Here is a 24,711-nt window from a genome sequence, read left to right on the forward strand (position 1 = left end):
TATGCCTATCTGGCCATGTTTAAAAATAATTAGTCTTAAAGTCTTTGTTTTAAAGGAAAAGCTCCAACTTCAAAAGATGACTTTCATTTGACAGTGATGGAGGTAGAGAGAGCCAGCAGGCAGCTAGAGAAGTAAAAATAAATCTCCCATATTTGAGATGTCTCTGTGGGAGTCATGTACATTGAGGTGAAAGTTGAAACCAGGAGACAAGAGCTACCTAGGAGGAAAAGAAGGCAAAGACATTAATTACATCACTGGAAGAAATGGGAAAGCACCTGCATATTGTCACAGTTGTCAAGAGATGGGGTTTTGATGTTGTTGTTGTAGAGTTTGTTGTTGGGTTTTTTTTGTTTTGGTTTGGTTTTTTTGTTTGTTTGTTTGTTTGGTTGGTTGGTTGGTTTTGGTTTTGGTTTTTTCGAGACAGGGTTTCTCTGTGTAGCCCTGGCTGTCCTAGAACTCACTTTGTACACCAGGCTGGCCTTGAACTCAGAGATTCGCCTGCCTCTGCCTCCCAAGTGCTGGGATTAAAGGCGTGTGCCACCACCACCCGGCTTTCGTTTTGTTTTTAAGGTTTGTGATGTTTAGTTTTGATCTTTTCAAGACCGAGTTTCTCTGTATAGCCCTAGAACTCTCTCTCTGTAAACCAGGCTAGTCTTAAACTCAAAGGTCTGCCTGTCTCTGCCTCCCATGCTTTGGAACTAAAAGTATGAGCTGCCACCACCCAGCCTTTACTTTAAAGGTAAGTTTTCAAGTTTTTGTTAATTTCACTATGGAAGTTCAGTGTAGGCGTAGCTCCCAAGGAGATAGCTTTAATAAGAACACAAATAAGGCCTAATGCTGGAAGGAAAAAATAAGAGAAAGAAAAGTATCATAGGTTAAGAGAAAAACCACATTACTTTACAACTAAAAAGCTACCAATGATATTAAAGAACTAGGAGCCAAGAAAAATAACATCTTAAATTTGTAATCCTCCTGACTCAGCTTCTTGAATGGTTGGTAGAATTACAGGTACAGAGCCAGCAAAGTCATATATATATATGCCGTGTTTCTATTCAAAAAGAAATGACAATGTCACCCTGATCTCATCTGTTTCGTGTGCTATTCATATACTCAGCGCCCAGTCAATGGTAGCAGTAACAAACACTGTTATCTCTAGGTGCAGATGCACACTGGAAGAATTCAAGTACCAAAGTATAAATAAATAAAAGAAATCACTAAGACAAAGCCAATTCTGTGTCTTAACTGAAAATCTCATTCACTGTCAACACAGGCTTTTTTATTACCTCTATAATCCCTGCAGACATGGATTCTCATTCATGACTCTTAAAGCCTAAGAAGTAGATCAGAGGCCTACATCCAGGTGCTGTTGTCACAATTATACAGTCATGGATGAGTCACTTAAAAAAATAATACTTACACCAGGAAAGCTCCAGTAACTCAGCTGTTACTAGCTGGATGGAACGTTGAGGGCTCTGCCTCTGTCACCTCTTACTTCCTAGCTCTGCTACCCAAGACTGACGACAAAGTGGGGCTTCCAGTTTCTTTTCTGTGAGAGTTCGGGAAATTTTCAGATAACGGAAGGGTGAAACCCCTATGCTCGGACCTCAAGATGATAGTAATGATTCCACACAGATTAAACTTGTCTGGGCATTCTTCCAGCTAAATCATTTCTTTCCCATGTGATTAACCTTGTGTGGTTAAACAAGGTAACATAGCATCCATGCAGTTTAGAATTTTTATGAAGACAAATTTGGGGTTTCTTTCAAAATCTTCCTGAGATGAAGATTCTGAGATGGTTTATATCTATAAAGTGGAAGCTGACCCACCTCGTAGTCTTCAGGTTCAAAGAAGAGAGGGAGGAAGACAATTTTGTGTCCTCCCTCCCTCCTTGTTTGTTTTTGTTTGCTTGATGTGTTTTGTTGTTTGTTGGTTTGTTTTTGAGACAATCTTGCTGTATATCCCAGGCCAGGCTGTTACATCACAGGCCCCCAACATGTGATCTTCTTTGTCTAGTGAGGGCTAGTGTTCAGGTGTATGTCATTACATCCAGATACTGACTTTTTTTTTAAAGTCCAAGTTTTTGTTGCTGTTTTGTTTGTTGATTGGTTTTCATTATATTTATTTAGGGGTGTACAGGTATATCACAATACTTGTGGGGAATGGGAGAACAACTTGCAGAAATTGATTCTCTCCTTCTACCAAGTGGATTCTAGGATGAAACTCAGCTCATCAGGCATAGTGGCAAATAGCTGCACTGCTGAGACCCTAATGTCCAGCTTTTTTTCCTAAAAACATTGTGCACATTTTTACAAGAAATAGAATGCATTAGGTATTATGGAGAATACAGATGATCTAGATTTTTCTTTCAATAATGTAAATAGAAATACATACACACATGATTCACATATACCACACAAACATGTTGACATTTAAAAGAATGTATTGCCTGGGGACATAGCTCAGTTGGTGAGTACTTGCCTAATCTGTAGGAAAGTTTGGGATTGATCCCCAGCATCACATAAACCACGTATGGTAGTACACACCTGTATTCAGGACTCAGGAGGTAGGGGCAGGGTCAGAAGTTCAAGGTTGAGCTGGTGAGATGGCCACAGGGTAAAGGCATTAGTTGCCAAACCTAATGGATCAAACCTGAGTTTGATCACCAAGACCTACATGGCAGGAGAGAAGTGACTCCTACATGTTGTTCTCTGGCCTTCACATGCATACACATATGCATGCATACATACATACATTTTAAAATTAAAAATGGGTTTTGAGGTCTAGGCTACATGAGACCTTATATCAATAGAAAGAAACAAAAAAAAAAGGAAAGGAAAGAAGGAAATCACTGGACTGAGTGTAGCTCAGTGGCAAAGTGTTTAGTCCTAGGTTTGCTCTTTAGCATCACAGATAATTGGGGGGGGGGGTAGGGATTAACACTTAAAAATTATCATTGGGAAACTTTTGAGCTACGACAGAGCACAAGATTCCAATATAAATGGATTAAACAGCAAAAAATAATTGATTTATTTAAAGTAACCCAAAATTAGAGCAGTTTAGATGCTACACAGTCAGGGCTCAGGCTCAATTTTTCTGGTACTTTTTAGCCTAGCCCTGATTTTGGCCTTGTCCTCAGGCCAGCTGATCACATGATTTGGGCCAAGAAGGCAGTTCTAGACACCCTGGGCAGATATGACAATATCGAAGGAGTTGGGAGGAGGCCTTTCTCTTTCATAAACAGATTAGGAGTTTGTTATCAGAGACATAACATGGGGGAGTGGATGCCATCAGGAAACTCATGTCTACTGGAAGAGAAAGCATGTAACAGTGTGGTAAATACTGAACTAGAGATAAGACATGTCTACTGGTGGCATCAAAAAGAAAGTATTCCACTGTATTAGCTGGCAGAGAAGACTTCTAAGAAGAGGCCATCAGTCTATTTTGCAACACGACGAGTTTAGGTACCAAGGGACACTTCAAATGGAGAGATCCAATAAACATCTCTAGAACTGAGACCATAGGCAGAGATCATGGTTGAATGAGGACTGATAAACTAGTTCAGTGAGAATACAGAATGAGCACAGAGTCTGAGGGGCGATGATGAAGAGTTACTGACATGGACAAACAATAAAAATGAAAATCAATTAATGTTGTCTGTACAAGGAATGGGAATAAGTCAACTGGAAATAGCTTTTGCAATGTCCAAATGTATTACTTGCCTTGTAACAAATGTCTTTCCCCAAGATGGTAACTGAATGGTACCTAGTTTTATTGGAGATATGGCTGGACCTGAATAGTCAAGGTAAAACTGAGGCATTAAGTTTTCTAAGATGACTCTCTTTCTTTGCAGGAGTGGCCACACATTACTTGCCTTCTGGTTCTCCCGCCAAGAGGGAAAACTAAACCGACAGCAGACTATTGAACTAGGACATCACATCCTCAAAGCACACATCTTTAAGGTAATCTACATATATCTAATACATGTATATAGTAGCAATATACACATATATATTAGAAACTTTATATATACATATATGTTATAGTCCAAGAAATTTATAGTCCACATGAAGGAAATTGTTCCCCTTACTTTTAGCCCACAGTCCACTATTACTCACTATTACTGTTTCAGTTTATTACTGTGTTTGACAGTTCTAGTCCTATGGATTCATAGTGTAGCTCAGGAGTACTTGCCTAGCATGCAAAAGACTCATGTCTAGCCCTGCAAAAATAAGTCTCATGCAGAAATAGTGGCTGCATGTAACCAGTAAGGGAGGCTAAGGCTGGGTTCTTCCAAGACTTTAAAGTCAGCTGGGGTCACATAGCAAGACTCTACCTCAAAAGAAAAAAATTCTGATAGTTCTAACCCCTGTGGTTCCTCAGAGTTCTTCCCTGACTCTGAATTGAATTGAAAAATCCAATCCAAGTATCTTAAACAGTTCTCCAAAAACCTTACAAATTCTTCCCAGAATATAAACACACAGCCAGAGAAGTTTGTTCATCACATGAACAGAAATAAAACCCACTTTGACAAATCCTTTATTTGAATCATAACTATCATGTCTAACAAAAATTACCTTAGTTACCTTACTTTCTATAAGTAGAATACAACTAATACAGCAGACAAGCATCTAGGTTCAAGAAGACAATAAATGTCTACCACATCCGTAGACACTAAGATAATTGTCATTTGGTTAGATAGGAAATAACCATCAGTCTTCTAACATAAAATCTTCATGGGATAAAAGATGCAAAGATGAAACTGATGCTTGCATTGGTAAATGTAAAATAAACAACCCAGTGATGGAGAAAGAATATGAAGTTTTATTTAACCAAGTGTGACTTCAGCCTACATTTAAACTGCATACTTCCTTCATGAGCACAGTTTTATCCTATGTTGATGCAGACAGCATGGTTGTCTGAGATAAGAGTGGCTCTGTATGTGATTTAGACTGTAAACACTCTGGTGTGCAGCATAGAGTGATGACATGTCTGCAAGCTAAAAAATGAGGACTAGACTCTGGTATTCCTGGTGCTGCAGCTGCCAGGATCCTTTCAGTGCAGAGGCTGGTGAGAGGCTTTAGCTTCTCCCAGACTGAAGTCCAAGGTTTCTATCAGCTGAGGGTCAAACAAAGTCAAAGGTAGACGTGGCCATATCCACTTCCACTCAGAACTTCTCCTCGGCAGTCCAATTGATACTTATTCCAGTTCTAAATTCCCCTTCCTTGTTTGAGAAAAGGTGTATTTATGTCATTAATGACCTTTAAAATAGAAAAGAATAAAAATCTGTAATTCTGGATATTGAGCTGGCTACAGAACCTTCACAATTCTCTTGTTTTGACACCTTTTTGAGGTATAACTTTATATGCCACATGAAATTGACCAGTGTTAGGAGAGTGTGTGTGTGTGTGTGTGTGTGTGTGTGTGTGTGTGTGTGTGTGTTAGTGTCCTTGGAGTTTTGCCATTATCACAGCCATTAATGTATTTATTCACACTAAAAAATGAGCCTCATTCCTATTAGTTCATTTCCCTACATTCTGTCCCATAAACTTGACTTTTCAAAATATTTCATAGAAATGGAAATATATAATGTATTCTCTTGTGCCTGGCTTCTTTCACTTAACATAATGTTTTCATGGTTTTTAATATTATAGAATAGATCAGTACCTTATTTATTTTATTATAAAATAGTATTCCACTATGTGGATACACATCATTTTATTAAGACATTCATTGAAATAACTGAGATGCTCTGCTTTTGAAATGAATGAATACTGTGACTACTACTGCTAAGAAAATTAGCTACTTTAACATAGCATTTAATACATCTACAACTTAGTAACACAAGCACATTTATAATATTAAAATACAGATTTGTATAGACAGTCTATATCTAGCTAGCTAGCTCTTTATCTTACTGCCTCTAATTCTGTAGGCCTGACTGGCTGGTCTGGAACTTACTCTACAACCACACTATACAAGAATTCATAATTTTCCTGCTCCTGAGTATTCAAATTACACACACACACAGTTGATAACTTAGAGCAGTGGTTCTCAACTTTAGAGATAGAATTGTGCTGAGCACAATGGTGTAAGGCATAAATTTGGGTGAGGCTAGGTAACATACTCAGACCAAATCTCAAAAAAATAAAAACAAGAATTGATTGGATATCTAGGTCATATAGTAACTAGGTTTAACATTTTGAAAAATTGTCAGTTTGTTTTCAAAAGTGTCCACGCCATTTCACAGCCCCACCAGTAGTGTGTGAGGATTCAAGTTTCCTTACACCAGTCTGAAAATAGTGCTCAGTGTTGTATATAATCCCTAGAACCAAAAAAAAAAAGTCATTTGCCTTCGATTTCATCTAAAAGTGAATGCAGAATAGCACTTCACTGTGTGGTGTGACATGAGGTCTGGTCTGGTTTGAGAGTCTCCTGTGGGTTGGGCTGACTTGGATTTCTCTTTGCAGTTCAGGCTATCCTTGAACTTCTGATCTTCCTGCCTTCACCTCCCACAAGCTGGAATTGCAGATCTGTACCATTGTACCTGGCTTCATTGTGGGTTTGATTTGCATTTCCTAATGTCTTATGATCACCTAGCATTCTTCCTTGCAGTTGTCATTTAGGGTTGTTTGTTGTGGGGTTTCCCCCCTTTTGAGACAGTTTTCTGTAACACAGATCTGCGTCAAAAATTCTTTGTAGTAAAGGATGACCTTGAATTCCTTATCTTCCATCCTCTGCCTCCAGAATTGTGGGGTTATAAGTAAACAACACTATACTCAAATTTAGATTTAAAGACTATAATACAGAAAACAAGCTATTTGGAAACTGTGTCCAGAGATACTCTGATTCAGTCTGTAACACAGGCCGTTTTCATCACATTGAGTCTAGTCACTGGGAGGATTTTTAGTAATGTTGCAGTTTCTCTCCTGAATTATTCCCTTTAAAATGCTCTTTTGGTTAGTCAATCATACAGTGTTTCTTATTAGAACAGAAGGATTGGCTAGGAAGACAACTTGAAACTAGAGAAAAGATCCTTGGAGCAGCAAGTGGCGTGAGTTCAGGTATGACTGAGGAGGTGCACAGTGGTGCACACTACAGTCCCTGCATTTGGAGTCGACATGAAAAGACCACGCACTCAAGGACAGGCTGAACTCGCTCTAGAGGAAAGGAGGGAAGGGTACACTGTCAATCTTCTCATCTGTAAAACAGGAACTCTCAAAGGTGTTATAAGGATTACAGGCAAAATACATGAAAAAAGGTGCATGATAAACATCCAGAGTACTAGGAGTATATTTAATATAAGGTTTTATGATCAAAGTTACCGGTATTTTTTCTAAAATAAGGCTTAATAAGCATAAATTTCATATGGAAATATCACCCCATCACATCTTACAGTGGGAGTTAACAAACTTTTTTTTAAAATAGCTACGTATGGCTTTGTAGTCTACTTTACTGTCTCTCACTACAACTCTGTCACTGTAGCTGGAAAGCAGTAAGACAAATGGGTAAAGCTATAGTCCAGTAAAACCTGATTTGTGGCCTTGGTTTTCTAGGCCCTGTTCTACAGGGAAGAGCACTTCCTCTGTTTACTAGGCTCCCTTTGCTCTACTGGGCCCCGGCTGTGTGTGATGGTCAGGTGATAATGGTGGTAATGTAAGACGTTACATTATATATACGTGGGTGTATATATACGTGGGTTGCTAAACTTTACAAATTACTAAACTTCCAAGAAACACACTAGCTCAGCATCAAAGTTAGTTAGATTTGAACCATAAATAAGAAGCCTTAAGAAGAAAATGTTCCTGCTTTTTTATGCTTTCTTGAAATATTCAAAAAGACTAAATAATTGAGGTATTTTTGGCCACATCCTGGCTGGTAATAAAATTACTTGTCATCTCTGTTGAGTTTTGGCTGAAACTTTCCTCATATCTCAGGAAAGCAAAGGCTTAATCCTACCAGCCAGGCTAAATCAGAAGTCTACAGTGTCAGTCGAGTCTAGACTCTGCTTCTGTGCCTCACACTTCCTTCCTGTGTGTTTACTCCAGCTGCTCCAACGCTGCTCTGTGAGCCTCCACCAGCATCTGGTCTTACCTGTCTCCTTTCCTACTCTCCTTTTTCTTTTTCTTTTTCTTTTGTTTTTGTTTTATTGGTTGTTTTTGTTTGAGACAGGGTCTCACTCTCTGTAGCCCTCTCTGTCCTAGAACTCACTAGGTAGACCAGACCACCTTCAGACTTGGAGTGATCTTCCTGCTTCTTCCTCCGAAGTGCTGGGACATCACCTGTCTGCCACCACACCCAGCCTTTCCATTTCTTTTCCCTCTAGCTCTTATCAAGGTTAAATGATTCACCAGCCTGACTTGTAAGTCACTAAAATAATTTAAACCATTAAGTATAAAGTTTCAACTAGTCTTTACTTCAGATTTCAGTTGGAAAAGAAGCAAATAATGCCCAGTTGAAATAATGTGCATAAATAAAGCCATAGGAATCTATGGTGTTATCTAGGATGAAGCAGAGGGCTGCCAACTATAGAATGCTTTGGAATTAGAGTAAAGGAAAGAGACAGAAATTAACCACTTTGTCTGTTGTAGTTGCTACTTTTCCAACTGAGAGTTCAGAAGTAAAATCCTGAATTAGGTATTGTGAACTTTTTAGTAATCTTGGTTATAATAGACAGAACATGAACCTTAGGGTTTAAAAAAAAAAGTTGTCTTTTAATTGCAGCTCCAGTAGCTTTGTGACTTTGAGCAATTTGAATTCATCATCTTTAGATTGTTTCCTCTGATGTAAATAGTCTTGAGTTCTATCTCACAGGGGCTGTTGTGAAGAGATTAAGCTGAAGGATCTAATACATAAAACTGTCCTAACTACAGAACTTGACACATATTAGATCCTGAGTAAATGTTAGATTCCCTTTCTTTTCTCCTCACCTGCAAATTATCAGATGGGGCAGGGGTTAGAGCTTTACTGCTGATAGTCTTAATTGATATTAATACTTTCTGGTGATTTTTCTAAGTTGTTCATATACTATATCATTCTTCAAAAGTCTTAGTAAAACCCATACATACTCTAAATCAAGAGGCTGAGGCCCAGATGGAGAGTTGGAGCTATGTTTCCTAGTTTTCTAGGTCTGCAGTGAAGATGAACCTTACAACCTAACTCAAAGCCTGACTGTAGCTTTTGGAATTCTTTCAAAAAGAATTTTATAAATATTTTATCTAATGTGTCAAAATAAGCAATCATAACTTAGTGATAGGCTTGATTCAGGATTTTTATGTGTGTTTGCATATTAACTAACTAATTAATTAGTCAAATAAGAAACTTGCAAATTGACATTCCTGTTATTAGCACAAATTAGAAGTTCTAAAATACTAGTGATTAGAAGCTTTCCTCTACCCTTCATCCTTTCAGTGTAACCAGTTCTTGGGGGCCAGATGAGGACTCTAGTGGAAATATTCAGAACAGAGCTCCACAAGGCTGTAAACAGTATGAGTGATTTGGAAATTAAGTGGCCATTTTTAAATAATAGAAGAGATTGAAAGGGGCAGTAATTCTCTTGTAGTGTTTGGGCTTTAAACTAGATTCTGTTTCACCCTCCCCGAGGTTGTGTTTCTGAGCTCTCACTGGTCTACTTTGCCAGGATTTGACCCAGCTGTATAGTTGACCCTCTCTTGTCCATCATCTGTAACCAGAATAAGATGACAAAAGAGGCAGTGTAGAAGTGATAAGCATCCTTGCTCCTCATTTTTTTTTCCAGCTGTATGTTCATGTTTAAACACAGGCAGCCACTTTGACAAAGTCATTACAGGCACTTTGTAAACCCCTGTTAGGGCAATGACCAATAGAGTACTGGCCTAGCATGCACAAATCCCTGGGCTCAGTGCAACAGGTAAGAAACCAAATGCAAGGAAATGAGTTTTGGTCAACATTGAAAACATGAATGAGACCCTATCTCAAAAAAAAAATGCATTTATAAGACATTACAGACACCTGGTAATGGTGGTGCAGGCCTTTAAATCTGAGCAATTGGAGGATACAGATGCAAGTGGATTTCTGAATTTGAGGCCAGCCTGGTCTACAGAGTGAGTTTCAGGATAGCCAGGACTACACAGAAAATGTCTCAAAAAGCAAACAAACAAACAAAAAGAAAACAAAACAAAAGAAGATATTGCAGAAAAGGTGATGGAAAGATTACAAGAGCCAGAGTACCAGGATGCCTGCAGCTAGATAGTGTCTTCTAAACGTGATAGAGATCCTATACCCATGAAATCTCATCAATGTGTCATGTAAACAAGACATACATAATGGCAACACCGTAAATGTGCCAATACAAACCAGGGAAGTTTCACAAGGCCCACCTATAGATATGAAGCAAGCAGTGGCTGCTGAGTAGCCTTCTTCAGGGATGAACCTCCTAATAGGTTATCCAGTACAAGTGGTCAGCCCCAAACACACCTACAAGGAGCAGTAATAAATGGTCTCAGTAGCGCATGAGAGAGAGAGAGAGAGAGAGAGAGAGAGAGAGAGAGAGAGAGAGAATGGCAATTAATGAAGTCATGAACTTGGAGTGATGGGCATGAGAGGGATTGGAGTGGAAAGATTGAAAACGATGTAAATACAGTACTCATGTATAAAATTAACAAAAAAATATTTAAAATTTTAAACTTAAAGAATATGTTATGTTTGTTAGCAGTGAGACTACTAACTGTAGGAATGGGGGGCTCTTTTCCCTGCCTTTTTTCAGTCTCTGCATTTCCCTTTTTCTCCTGGGTTGCCTCGCCCAATCTTGATATAAAAGTTTGTGCCTAATCGTATTGTGTCTTGTTACACCATGTTCAGAGGATATCCCTGGGAGTCCTGGGGTGGTTTGTTTTGTTTTGTTGGAGTGGATCTGAGGAAAAGGAGAGGGGTGGCGTTGAGGAAGCACTAGGAGTGGTAGAAGGAATAGAAACTGTGGCCAGGAAGGATTGAAAGCAAACAATAAATGTACAAAAAGGAAGACTGACTCTAAAAATAAATAACCTTGTGTGTGTGTTTGTTTGTTTTGAATTGTTTTATTTAGACAGAGGTTTTACTATGTAGCCCAAGCCTTAAATCCTCCTGTCTAGTCCTCCTGAGTGCAGGAATCACAAGCAGGCAGCCACCGTATCTTTACAAATCAAAATTAAAACCTGCATGTTTCTCTCTGCTGTAGGCAGTACTTTAGCTATTGCCCTGCCTGCACCCTCATGCAGTGTACTCACAAACTGTTCTTTAAAATATATATTCCATTTTTATGCCATCACACCATCCCTCCAGAAAGAAAAAAGATGCCTGTGCCAGATAAGCCTTTTGACAATGTTCACAGATCAGCTTACCATGGCATGCTCTGTCTGTCCTTGCACCTTCTCTGCAGAAGAGTTCTCTCTGTGGGGATAAGAGTCTCAGTCTTCTGTGAAATGGCATGACCACTGTGACTTGATATCGATATTGATGAACTTACGTCTTTAAACAACAAATATTCCTTTGTAAATGTTCCTTCTATAGTATATCAAGTGAATAGAGCACCTTACATTTCAAGGAGCAAAGCAAACAGAAGTATTATATATTTTTAAAAAAATCTTCCCCAGACCACCTAACTCCTCTTTTTTCCCTTGAGACAGGGATTCTCTGTGTAGCCCTAACTATTCTGAAACTCAGTCTCTGTATTTCTCTAAACCAGGCTGCCCTCAAATTCAGATCTGCCTGCTTCTGCCTTCTGAATATTGAGATTACAGGCATGCAACTTCCCAAATTTTATTGTTACTGTTTTCCTCCCCCTAGGATTTTCTGTTTTAATTCAGTTGACCCATATTTTAGCAGAAGAACAAGATGCTTGGAAGAGTATCTCACCACTAGGCAATTTCAAGACTGAATACTGAATTTTCCTTTCTCATTTATAGTACAGTCTAGAGCAGATCACTGTGCAGCTTCCTTCTGAGTAGTAGTTCTGAAATCACCTTAGTATTCAGAATTCTCCATTGGATCCTGTCTTAGTTAGGGTTTCATTGCTATGAAGAGACACCATGAGCAAGGCAGCTCTTAAGAAGGACATTTAATTGGAGCTGACTTACAGTTAGTTTCAGGGGTTCAGTCCATTATCATCATGGCAGAAAGCATGGAATCATCCAAGCAGACTCGGTGCTAGAGGAGCCAACAGTTCTACATCTTGATCCAAAGGCAGCCAGGAAGAGAAAAACTGTCATCCACAGGCAGGCAGAGGGAAGGTCTCTCTTCTGCTTGAGCACTAGGAGCCCTCAAAGCCTGCCTACACAGTGACATACTTCCTCCAATGGTAGGTACCACTTACCATGGGCCAAGCATATTGAAATCACCGTATATTCTTTGCATCTGCTGTTACAAGGAACAGTAGAAAGTCTGCAGGAACACAGTGAGGTTGGGAGCAAAGCCTTAAAAAGGCATTTGACTAAGGCCCAGATGTTATTAGCCAGAGTTGAGTCATGTGAGCCATTGAGGTGCAAAGGAGACTGTCACTATAGTTTTCCCAAATGTCTAGGAAGAAAATGAGGTAAAGATTAAAAATCAAATGTAAATGAGTTAAATACCTAATAAAAATGGGAAAAAAAAGATTAAAAATCAAGTTAGCTCTGCTGTAGTATTATTTTAGTGACTTAAATTACTTAGTCAAGAAAGCTAGTAGAGCCGGGCAGTGGTGGCTCACGCCTTTAATCCCAGCACTTGGGAGGCAGAGACAGGCGGATTTCTGAGTTCGAAGCCAGCCTGGTCTACAAAGTTCCAGGACAGCCAAGACTATACAGAGAAACCCTGTCTCGAAAAACCAAGAAAAACCAAAAAAAAAAAAAAAAAAAAAAAAAGAAAGTGGGTAGAGAAAAAATGAGAAAGTAAATTATATTCATATAGAGCCAAAAATGTTGGTAAGTAATCTATCTACTAATGGCGATAATTTAAGTTACTATATTTCTATAAAACTAGTCTTTGTCCCAGAGTTGCTGTGTATGAAAATTCTTAAAATGAGACTCTGCACTCATTCATTACTACGAAAACTTAGGGGCCACTCACTCATTACTGATGATACTTTTTAGCTGAGTTAATAATGTAATTTTCTCACTGGGAGTGGTTGTGTACATCCCTAATTCCAACACTTGAAAGGTAGAGGCAAGTGGACCTCTGAGTTAGAGTTCAGCCTGGTGTACACAGCAAGTTCCAGGACACCAGGACTACACAGAAAGACTTTGTCTCCCCACCAAAAACAATAATAATAGTGATTATTATTATTATTATCATTATTTGTTTAATTGCCTCCATTCTAATTGTTACTTGATTATCTCTATATTTTTTCAGGGTTTGAGTAAAAAGGTTGGTGTATCGTCCTCCATCCTCCAAGGCCTCTGGATCTCCTACAGCACAGAAGGTCTTTCCATGGCATTGGCCTCTTTACGAAATCTCTACACTCCAAATATAAAGGTAAACACAAAGAAACTGAAAATAGCTTAAATAATTGACTGTAAAATATAATTAGAAGGACATCAAGTAGCTATTTAGTTGATTTCTGACTTGCCTCCGACTATTTCCTAATGAGTGGTCTTTTAGTGATTTTAATGAGTTTTACATTGCTGTTTTATTCTGATGGACTGAGGCTATTGGATAGCTAGCTGATACCTGAGGTTAGGATCTGCTAAGGGTTCTGAAGGGCAGATGGATCTCAGGTAGCCTCCATTTGGGAAAGAACTTTTACAATCAAGAGTTCACTAAAGTGAGCCAACATTCAGCACTCAGGGTGCAATCCCTAACTCTAGCTAATGACAGAGACGTTTTGCATTATTTTCTAAAGCAAAGTATTCAAAGTAAAATAAATCATTTTTAAAAATACTTCCTAAAAATGCTACTGGACTCCACTGTAGAGTCTCAAGTGATTTTATGACTGAAAGGATGTGACTGGTGTCTGTCTGGTGTTTGTTTCTAGGTCAGCAGACTGCTGATTCTGGGAGGTGCCAATATTAATTACCGGACAGAGGTTCTAAATAATGCTCCTATCCTATGTGTCCAGTCTCACCTTGGATACACAGAAATGGTGGCCCTGCTTTTGGAGTTTGGGGCTAATGTGGATGCCTCTTCTGAGAGTGGCCTGACTCCCCTGGGGTATGCTGCAGCAGCAGGGTTCCTGAGCATCGTGGTGTTGCTGTGCAAGAAACGGGCCAAGGTAGCCACTGCTTACTCCTGCTGCTTTTCTTCTTCTCTTTCTCTTGCCTCCCAATGTAGTATTCTAACTCATTTGTTACCTTGACGATCTAGCTGCACCCAACCCAGATGCAGAGCAGATACAAGGGAAGACCCACTGAGCCCATATCCTAGAGTTAGCCTGCTGCATCAGGATACAATTTTAAAATCTTTGAGAGGCACCCGTAAAACAACATTTGTCAACAACCACAAAAATTCCTACCTAATAACCCAGAAGTTATCTACTAAACACAGAAGAAGACAAACAAAAATCTAGAAAAGAAGCAAGAGCCAAAGAGACTGCAGTGAGAGGTCTGAACTGAACAGCGCTCCCTCAGACTTTCATGTTTAAAAAGAAACCTTAGGCACGGAGATGAAAAAGTTCCTTGAGATTTGGAGAAAAATGCACTCAGACTGACCAAGGGCACCCTACATGTTTATTAGCACAGTTCAGTTCTCTGAAAGCATTTCCAAATGTTTTATTGCTTTTGATGTGGTGTTAGGGAATGCATGCATATGAATGTATAGGTGCATGTACACAGGTGCACAAATGTAGAAACCGACTGGAGCAGGATGCTGGTGCTGTCTTCTAACTTTCTCCTTACTTTCTTGCCTTAAGAAGAAATCTCTCATTGAACCAGGAGCTTCACTTTCCAGCTGTGCTGGCTGGCTAGTGAGCTCCCAGGATCCTCTGTCTCTGCCCATAGGCACTGGTGTGACAGGCACATGTCATGTCCTGTTTTCATGTGGATGTAGGGATCAAGCTCGGGCTCTTGTGGCTACAGAGCAGGCAGTCTTCCTAGTGAGCCCTCACTCCAGCCTCCAAAATATTTTCTTTATAGTGTTTTCCAAGTCACTGATACAGGGTAATTTAATTTCAAAATACTAGTAAAAGAAAAACCACTGGCTTCACAAATGTAGGCCACCAAGGAAAAATTGTAGCCTCGTGGTATTTTGATTCTGTCATGAAAACTAAGAATCACACAGGGAAATCTAAGTAATATATGGGACCTCATTTTGAGATGTTCAGTATTATCACCAGGGAAGCAAGGAAAACTCCTAAGACTCCTCACTCCTTGAGGAAGTGAGACCTGGGTTCTCAGCAGAATCACAGAGCCTTAGATGCCATTGTGACACAGATGGCCCACCTATATCAATGTCTCCTTTGATTGAATAGATGCTCCTAGTAACAGCCTATCTGGTCCTGATAGTACTCTTGATGTAATTTACATCCAACTGGGTCCTTGAATCATCTCTGCCCTATACCACCATGCCACTTTTTTTTACTTGTTTTTCATTGTTTTCCCAGAGCAGATGGTTACACTGTTTATTCTTTTCAAAATCCTATCACATCTCTTCTGTATTTTGTATTAGTAAGATTAAGCTAGGGGTTGGCGAGATGGCTCAGTGGGTAAGAACACCGACTGCTCTTCTGAAGGTCCAGAGTTCAAATCCCAGCAACCACATGGTGGCTCACAACCATCCATAACAAGATGATGCCCTCTTCTGGAGTGTCTGAAGATAGCTACAGTGTGCTTACATATAATAAATAAATAAATAAATAAATAAATAAATAAATAAATAAATAAAATCTTTAAAAAAAAAAAAAAAAAAAAGATTAAGCTAAAAACAAGATGTGGAACCTGGCATGGTGGTGCACAACCAAAAAACCCAGCCGTGGGGAGGCATAGGCAGGTGGATCTGCATGAGTTTAGGCCATTCTAGTCTATAAAGCCAGTTCTAGGACAGCCAGAACTATATAGAGAAACCCTGAAGAGTCAGGGGGTACACATCTGTAACTCCATGACTTGGGAGACTGAGGCAAGAGACTCACAAGTTTAAAGTCAGCCTGGGATATACAGGAAGGCCCTCAAAAAAAAAGGAGGAGGAAGAGGAGGATAAAGGAAGTGTCTATCTCAGGGAACGTCTGTCATAGAACAGTGTTCTTTGCCACACTGGCCTATGCTCCTGCCTAACAAGGAAGCACTTGATTTTCTTTCAGCATTTCTTCTACCTGTGCTCTTGGTCCTGGTCTGTTGCTCTTTATTTCACTTGTTATTTCTTTTCTCTTCTTAATTCACATCACCCTTTTCCAAATATTTGTAGGTTTATAAATATTTACTTTATCTGATTGACCTTAAAAAGAAAGTCTTCTCACCTGCTTACCAGAAGCTACAGCTCATCCCTTCACATCCCTCAGACCCATCCTCAGCCACCTCTCTTCCTCACTCTCTGTCACTACTCATAATCCAGCTTCTGGGAGTTAGTTATTATATAAATAGAACTTTTACTCACCAGATGTAATTGTTATCTAGGACGCTTACCGATAAATACACTCAATCTTTCTAGTTCTTTCTGAACTCTGGCTAGCTGGTTCAACTTGGCTATTGAGGTAGCCCAAACTCCTCTCCAAACTGATTGATTCAAATTGGCTTCTCTCACTTTCTGACTGAATTGCTCTGCTTGGAAAGATTCCCTCTGAACTCCACAAAATGAACTGCCCCAAACTCAACTCAACTCAAGTCCTCTGAATTGGCACATTCTTTCTCCCTCACTGCTCCTAAGTAGCCTCTCTTTCCTGTCTGTTCTCGTGAGAGTTGGGCAGATCCTATCTATGACTCATTCTGTCAAGTCTTCCTCTGACTTGTTACTTTGTCTTCTCCTCTTAGACATTTCAAACATGCCTGCTTTCTACAAACTAAATTCACCTATATTGTTTGGGATAAAAGGTGTGTGTACTAAGGGTGTGTCTGTATTCCACCAAGGTCATTCTGTAATCCAGAGTGTGTCTGCATTCCAACCAAATCACCTGAGGGTTTTGTTTTTTTCTTTGAATGTAAAAACAAAAGCCTTGCCTCATTTTCTGGGGAAAGTTCTCTGCAGAGGGATGTACAGAGGAACTGGACATCAATAATCTAGGCTGAGTTCCTTGTTCACAGCTCTCTCTATTTTCTTCCCATAGGTGGATCACTTGGATAAGAATGGACAGTGTGCTTTGGTTCATGCTGCTCTGCGAGGTCATCTAGAGGTTGTCAAGTTTCTGATTCAGTGTGACTGGACAATGGCTGGCCAGCAGCAAGGAGTGTTTAAGAAGAGCCACGCCATCCAGCAGGCCCTCATTGCTGCAGCCAGCATGGGTTACACTGAGGTAAGAAAAAAAAAAGGACCTAAGAAACTGTGGGGCAAAGACTTGAATGATGCAAAATTGCCAGCCACACTGGTGAAAAGTTTTTAATCACTTTTGTGATGAACAGGGGATTAAACTCCACAATACTCTAATACTACGTACCTAGAATTATGTGCGTGGAAAAACTTAAGAGTCAGAAAAGAGTTTGGAAAAAAAAAAAAAGAAAAGAGTTTGGAAATTGTCACAGCTTCTCCCACACTTTCTGTGACACTAAAACACAGAGGAGTTACTGACCTGTAGACATATGGTCAGACATTTTGGGACAAGAAGGATGCACCCCACAGAACCTCAGAATGGTTGATTTTGGTCCAAGATGGTACAGTTTTCTTACTGCCTTAGAACCCTAGTCTTCATCCATAAAGTTACTGAAGTCTTTTTACAAGGCTGCTATGAAGGATGCTCTAAATAATTAATACCATACAGATGGCATTTTCTACATTATTAATAAGTGTGGCAAATTCATGGACTTGGTAGTATTCTGTGAAATGTTAAGTAACTGACAATGAGGAAAGGAAAAGACTATAACCAGGGAGCAGGTACACAGCTGCTTATGCTTATTATAAATTTTACTAATCTAAGGAATGGGCTACACTGTGACAAACAGTGTTCTCAATTGAATGGTTAATTGAGTGTTGGCTTTGGTCAAATATGAATCTGTAGCCAACCTGTGGTTGCAACCTATGATGTAACAAGTAGAATTGCATCTAATTTGCTTTTTCCCAGTAATTTTACGGCCATTGACTCTGATGTTGGATTTACTGTTAACTGTCTCTCACCTGTACTGATTAAAATGAAACGCATTGGGCCGGGCGTGGTGGCGCACGCCTTTAATCCCAGCACTTGGGAGGCAGAGGCAGGCGGATTTCTGAGTTCGAGGCCAACCTGGTCTACAGAGTGAGTTCCAGGATAGCCAGGGCTACACAGAGAAACCCTGTCTCGAAAAAAAACCAAAAAAAAAAAAAAAAAAAAAATGAAACGCATTTTCAGTTTTGCTCTAAACCAAACATTGATTTATAAAGTTTGTAACTATTGCTACCATGGCTGACTTCAAGCTGCCAGTGTTATGTCACTCAATATGGAGGTGGGAAGAAATACACAGTAGCACACGTGACAGCGTTTCATCCATACAGATGCAATACATATAAATAACCTTAAAATCACAGATGACAACAGTAGGACATAGTTAACTAATTGAGAAATTTTAAGAATTGAGGGACTTTTTTGTTTGTTTTTTGTGGTGTTGAGATCAAATCCAGGATCTCACACATTTTAGGCAAGTACTCTTACCAGTGGGTGCCAGCCTATAGTTAGGTATTTTTTAATATTTTTCATATAATTTCTTTATATTTCAAGTTTTAATAAGTGACTGGCTTTGTTTAACAATCACCTCGTAAACTGGTGTGGTAGTGGTGCACACCTTTAGACCCGGCATTCAGGAGGTAGAGTCAGGTAGATCTCTGAGTTCAAGACCAGCCTGGTCTACAGAGTGAGTTCCAGGACAGCCAGGGCTACACAGAGAAACCCTGTTAGGGGTGGGGATAGGGACAGCGTGTAAAATTTCTGAAACATAGAATCAGCTCTCCTGGGTCTCTACTCAGGAGCCCATCCCACTGCAAGGGATGCTCCAGTGAAGCAGCAGTCCTCTCAGCTGGCCTTAGGGGTCGCCAAGTGAATATGAAGCAAAACTGAAATGTGTATTGTCTGTGGAAAGTCCCTTAACTCCTAATACAATCAGATTCCTCAAGACAGCTGTCACTTTTGTTTGTGGTTTGCAGTTATTCTCCCTCCCAGGCAGTCCTCATACTTCTGAGAGGAAACAAAACAATTACTTAAAGGAAGTATAGACCTCAGCTTTCTCCACATTCCTTTCCTGTGTGCTTATTGGGCGTCAGACAAGAGATTGTGTCATTGGCTTAAATAAGAAGAATATGTCATTTTTAAATCACATGATATATGGAGTATGTTAAATAAAAACATGTAAACTGTCTGATAGGACAGCTTTCTATCAGAATGGTTTCAGTTTTCTTTTGTAAAGCAAACAGTACTGATTTTTTGTGTGTAAGAAATTTAGTGAGAGGATTGCCTTCCAGATCAGTGCCAGCAGCGTAGCTTTTCACCTGCAGTGTGAGCTGACATGACTTCTTGTTTCAGATTGTCTCCTACCTACTTGATCTTCCAGAAAAAGATGAAGAGGAAGTGGAGCGAGCACAAATCAACAGTTTTGACAGTCTCTGGGGAGAGACAGGTACTTCTCTGGGACATTGCTGTCTTCTCTCAGTGGTGTGTTATATTCATGTTGACTTTCTGGATCTCTCATATTATTTTGAGCCTGGCATACTTCACCACTCTATCTTAAGACTTTTGTATTAAAGGTCAGTTCAGCCCAAGTGAAAAGTTAGGCAGTTTTTCTCTTTCAGCCCACTTTCCCTTTGGATCCTCTACCATTACCACTTTTTAAGAACATCACCACTCTTGTTTCAAATATTTTCTTACAGTATGGTAAGCAAAGCAGGAAACCGCTGTGGTCTTCCATTTGTTTATATGACCCTTACACTGCTTCCTTTTCTCCTTTTCCTTTCTTCCCAGAGTAATGTCCCACCTACAGCTGTTACCTGGGAAAGTCCTGCTTCCATCCACATCTCTGGCCTAGCTAGAAGTCATTGTGGCTACCTAGCACTGTTAAGCTTTACATAGTGACTAGAGATGCCAGCTAGATGAAAACCAAAGGTGCCACCTGATCTGTTCTAATTCTCTGGGGTCTGTAGCACAGCATTTGCTGCCATCTGGTCCTTACTTCACCCACAGTAGCTCTTCCTCCTGGTTGATGCAGACTAGCCTGGAGCATTGGGAGAAGCACAGTTACCTCTGATGTGTTTTCATGAAACTGGGGCAGGGCAAACAGTAGAGCAACCACAGACATGTTTCTTACTTGCCGGGAGAAAGAGACTGTTATTGAGATGGTAAATGTGTATAGAACGTTTCACTAAACAAGAAGGGTATACATTTGGTAAAGGTGAGAATGTTATTAAAAATCAGATAAAATTTTTGAATTTATCTAACATTTATAATAACTCATTGAATTGTTTTCTTTCTTCCCCTGCTAAAATGTGCATAGGTTTCATGACTTCTTTTTCATGTGTAATGGTCCAGAGCTCAGGAATTTCCTTCTCAACAATTTTTCCCTTTGTAAAAGCCAAAGAGAGCCAATGCCAGGCAGCTGCAGCTTAAGAGCCCATGATAGATTAAAGGAAAATCTGCAGCTGCAAACAGCTGTTGTCCTTGGAACCCCATCCTCAGAGAAGCCAGAGGAAGGTGACCTAAAACTGCAAAAGGGACATGTTGGTTTACCTCTCTTGTCAGCAAATCTTCTCAATACAGCGTTGCCATACCTCCTGACACAGCCTTCTAACCAAGGGCAAGAGAATAGGAAGGGGGCCCAAAATGCCATGGTCCAGTGGTCACAGTGGGTAGAAATTATAAGGCCAATATTCATAGTGGAGAGCATCAAACTAGTGTTATACTTCATAGAAATCCTTAGATTCAGAAAATGTATAAACTGTGGCTGGTGAGATGGCTCAGTGGGTAAAGCCACTGCCATACAAGTATGAGAACCTGAGTTTGGGGTTCAGCTTGGTAAAACCCCCAGTGTCCACAGAAAAGTACCCACATAAAATCCTGGCAGCATGCGTCTATAACCCCTACACTCCTACACTGAGAGGTTGGAGTCAGGTAGATCCCAGGGGCTCTCAGCTGGCCAGCCTCACCAACAAGCTCCAGGCTCAGATTCCCTGTCTCAAACTAAGTAGAAAGTGATGAAGGAGGACACCCAAGACATCAGCGTCTGCCTCTAAACATGTGGGAGAGGTGTGATATGTGTTTGTTTTTGAGCAAGTGAAGTCTCATCTGCAACCCTGACCTAAAGAACAGAAACTTTACCTAGGGAAAATACAGTGGTCGCAGTTTTACAACTCTCTATGCCACCTAACTAATCAAAGCTGAAGCACCACTAACAAGAAGAAACAAAGTTTCTGTCAGTGCGCCAACACAAGCTCTGTCCTTTTACAGCAATCTTAAGTCACATCCCAGTTTCAGAGATGTTTAGAGAGGGGAGCAGTGAATCTATAATCAGTGAAACACATCTTAAAATAGAGTAAAATAGTACAAGGTACAATATTTGCACATCGTATTTCCTAAAATCAGATCGTAAAATATCCTCAGTGCTTTTGTCTTCTTTTGGGAGCCTGCACCATATGCCTAGCTATATCAGATCCAAACACCATTAAAAAGGAGAGACTTGTAACCATTATCTTTTATGCCACTGCACAACCAAAACATTTCCCCTTCTATCTCATGGGGCTGTCCCAGACAATAACAAAAACAACAACAACAAGGAGCAATACAACAGTCCCTCTGTACAGGCGTAGACCAGGGCCAACCACTTAGAGCCCCTAGCCACTATAGAAGCAGAGTCCACAAAATAAGATTCCCATACTTTGTGCCTGTGTCATCTTTGGCCAAGATTATTGCAGAGGTCTACTTGCTGATCTTCCTTGCTCTCTCCTCTCTACTTACCAACCATGGTTTACTAGTTGTACAACTACATTCTTTGTTTTTCTTTTCTTTTCTTTTTCTTTCTTTTTTTTTTTTTTTTTTTGGTTTGGTTTGGTTTTTGTTTTTTAGACAGTGTTCCTCTGTATAACAGCAATGGCTGTCTTGAAACTTGTTCTGTAGTCCAAGCTGGTCTGAGACTGAGAGATTTGCCTGCCTCTGCCTCCTGTGTGTGTGAGATTAAAAGGTATGTGCCAGAACCACCCAGCAGAACTACATACAGCACAAGAGCAGTCATGATCTCCAGGCTCAACTCTTGCTATCGTCTCTGGTAATTGTAGTAACAGCAACTGTACATTGTTTCCCATCTCAGTGCCTTTCTACACACCTTTGTCTACACACCTTTGTCTACACACCTTTGTCCAGCCTGCCTTTTACCCTTGCTTCTCTTCCATTCATACCACCCAGATTGCCCTCCGCCACCCCATTCTCCTTTGTCAGCCATGACTTTGGAATAGACAGCATGAAATAAATAGCTCCATTAATGTGTAACTAATGTTTTAGATGTAGTAATCATTTGTCTCTCTAAATACCTTTCTCCATTGATCTTGTATGTTATAATTCTTCAAGATGGAAATAGATAAAAGAGTCATTTGCTTTTCTGTATTCTGTTTAATGTCATTTAGTGTCAAAATTCCATCCAAGCTCTTTCCTCATCTCTGAGCTACTTCCTATCTGCCTCTTCAAGCACACACACACACACACACACACAACACACACACAGAGTCTCACTCTCACACACACACACAAACATTCACACACACAGTCACACACTCACACTTTCTCTCTCTCTGTGTCTCTGTCTCTCTCTGTCTCTCTCTCTCTCACACACACACACACACACACACACCACAAACCATTTTTGCTAGGTGCTGACCAACTAGGGAAACAAGTTCTGTTTCAGATCTCTTAGGAAATGATTTATTTTCTCTCCTTCTCCTTTCCTTCTCCTTCTCCTCCTTTCCTTCTCCTCTCCTGTTATGGTTTATGGACATGGCTTTACCTTAATTCCTTTCTTTCAAGAACTCCTAGCACTTTTTGATAAGACTTATAATATCCCAGCCAAAGCAACTCCTTGGTCTTGATCCTAAACAGTGCAGACTGCATTCTACATAGTCGCATGGTTCTGAGATGAAACTGGGCAGCTGTGTTCATGACCATGTCTAGCTGTCATCTGAAGACTGCTGCCAGATGACATCATAACGTAAACAACAGAGATTATACAACAGAACAACGCCAAGTGGAATATTAAAAGTGCATTACTCAATAGAGTGAAAGAGGCCAACCAGAGTAAAATAATTGTTAAAGTAGACAGTGCCACTTTCCAGGCGAGCACTGTCTGTGAATAATGCATTCTGTGAACTGGCATCACTAGTGAAAGGCTTGGTTCTGAAGTACTAGTCTGTTTTCTTCAAAGTGCTATCAGTTTTGCTTTGTTTTAAGAAAAAGAATGTTCTTGGCCTGTACATAGTTGGAAGTTTGCCACAACCCTATAACCTAGTACTTTAAACAAAATATGGGAGTTAGAAATTTTCAAAGTGTTTTATTTGAGGCATGTCTTAAGTTCTTAGCTACTTTTGTATTCAAATGCCTGTGCAAGCTTAATAATCTTTTAAACTGTTAAACATATGCACTTGGAATTCAGACAAGGGGGTGCACTGGGGAGGCAGAGGCAGACCTCTAAGAGTCTGAGACCAACCTGGTCTACAGAGTGAGTTCCAGGACAGCCAGGGATATGAAGAGAGACTCTTATCTCAAGAAGGAGGTGGGGGGGGGGAGAGGGAGGGAGGGAGAGAGAGAGAGAGAAAGTATGTATATATGTGTGTATACACACACACACTTCCACTGCATTCAGTGCATACATATATATTCACTGCAGAAAGAACAACACTGTCCTCCTATGACAAATTAAGCAGAAAAACTAATGACAAGAATTGCAAAATAAAATTGAATACATCTTCAAAAATTGCCACAATTTCCCTTATGAACCCATTTTACCCTTAGGGCAGGAAAACATTATTTGAAATCTCTGTGTGTGTGTGTGTGTGTGTGTGTGTGTGTGTGTGTGTGTGTGTGTGTGTGAGAGAGAGAGAGAGAGAGAGAGAGAGAGAGAGAGAGAGAGAGAGTTATAAGGAGTTTCATTTTTACATATGGCTCCAGTTATAGATAAATTAAGCTAAACCCAAAGGCAAATGCAGATGGCTCAGTGATAGGTCACTTGCTGATTGCCTGATGACCTGAGTTCTGTCTCTGGGATGCATGTAGAGAACTGAACCCTGCAAGTTGTCCTTGGTCCACATTTGTTTATATATACACCAAATAATTGATGTAAATGTTTAAAATTCTATAATTTTTCACTTAAGTGAAAAAATTATAAGTGACCACTTGATTTGAATTTCACTAGCTTCTTTGATTAGAGACCAACATTTGAAAACCAAAATATGCACATCTGCCTAATAGTGTTTGATTTGTCATTAGAGTATATGGCTGTGATGAAGGAAGGGCCTTCTGTCACCCTGCTATCTCAGTTTTCCAAGTCAATTTGGGAGATGGGGAAACATCTAGTCCCAATTTGTTTTTTGTTTTTTGTTTTTTTTTAACAAAATATAACTCCTTCTATTTTCCTACCCTTTGTCCGGGCTATAAAACATAAGGGCTAAGGAGGTAGATTGGTAAAGTTCTGACCCACAAACATAGGACCT

The 24,711-nt window shown here is 39.9% G+C and overlaps 1 protein-coding gene across 12 annotated transcripts in view; it reads left to right on the plus strand.

Moving 5' to 3' along the window:
- The window catches only part of Tanc2 (tetratricopeptide repeat, ankyrin repeat and coiled-coil containing 2), a 339,845-nt gene that overhangs the window by 293,048 nt on the left and 22,086 nt on the right, over nucleotides 1-24,711 (plus strand). For all 12 annotated transcript variants that reach the window (XM_006534483.4, XM_006534482.4, XM_006534472.4 and 9 more), the window contains 5 exons: nucleotides 3,851-3,959; nucleotides 13,339-13,461; nucleotides 13,961-14,197; nucleotides 17,177-17,362; nucleotides 19,553-19,646. In XM_006534483.4, the coding sequence (XP_006534546.1) occupies nucleotides 3,851-3,959; nucleotides 13,339-13,461; nucleotides 13,961-14,197; nucleotides 17,177-17,362; nucleotides 19,553-19,646 (749 nt within the window). The remainder of the gene's footprint in view (nucleotides 1-3,850; nucleotides 3,960-13,338; nucleotides 13,462-13,960; nucleotides 14,198-17,176; nucleotides 17,363-19,552; nucleotides 19,647-24,711) is intronic.

The sequence above is a fragment of the Mus musculus genome, chromosome 11 (genome assembly GCF_000001635.26).
Source record: "Mus musculus strain C57BL/6J chromosome 11, GRCm38.p6 C57BL/6J".
NCBI classification, from domain to species: Eukaryota; Metazoa; Chordata; class Mammalia; order Rodentia; family Muridae; genus Mus; species Mus musculus.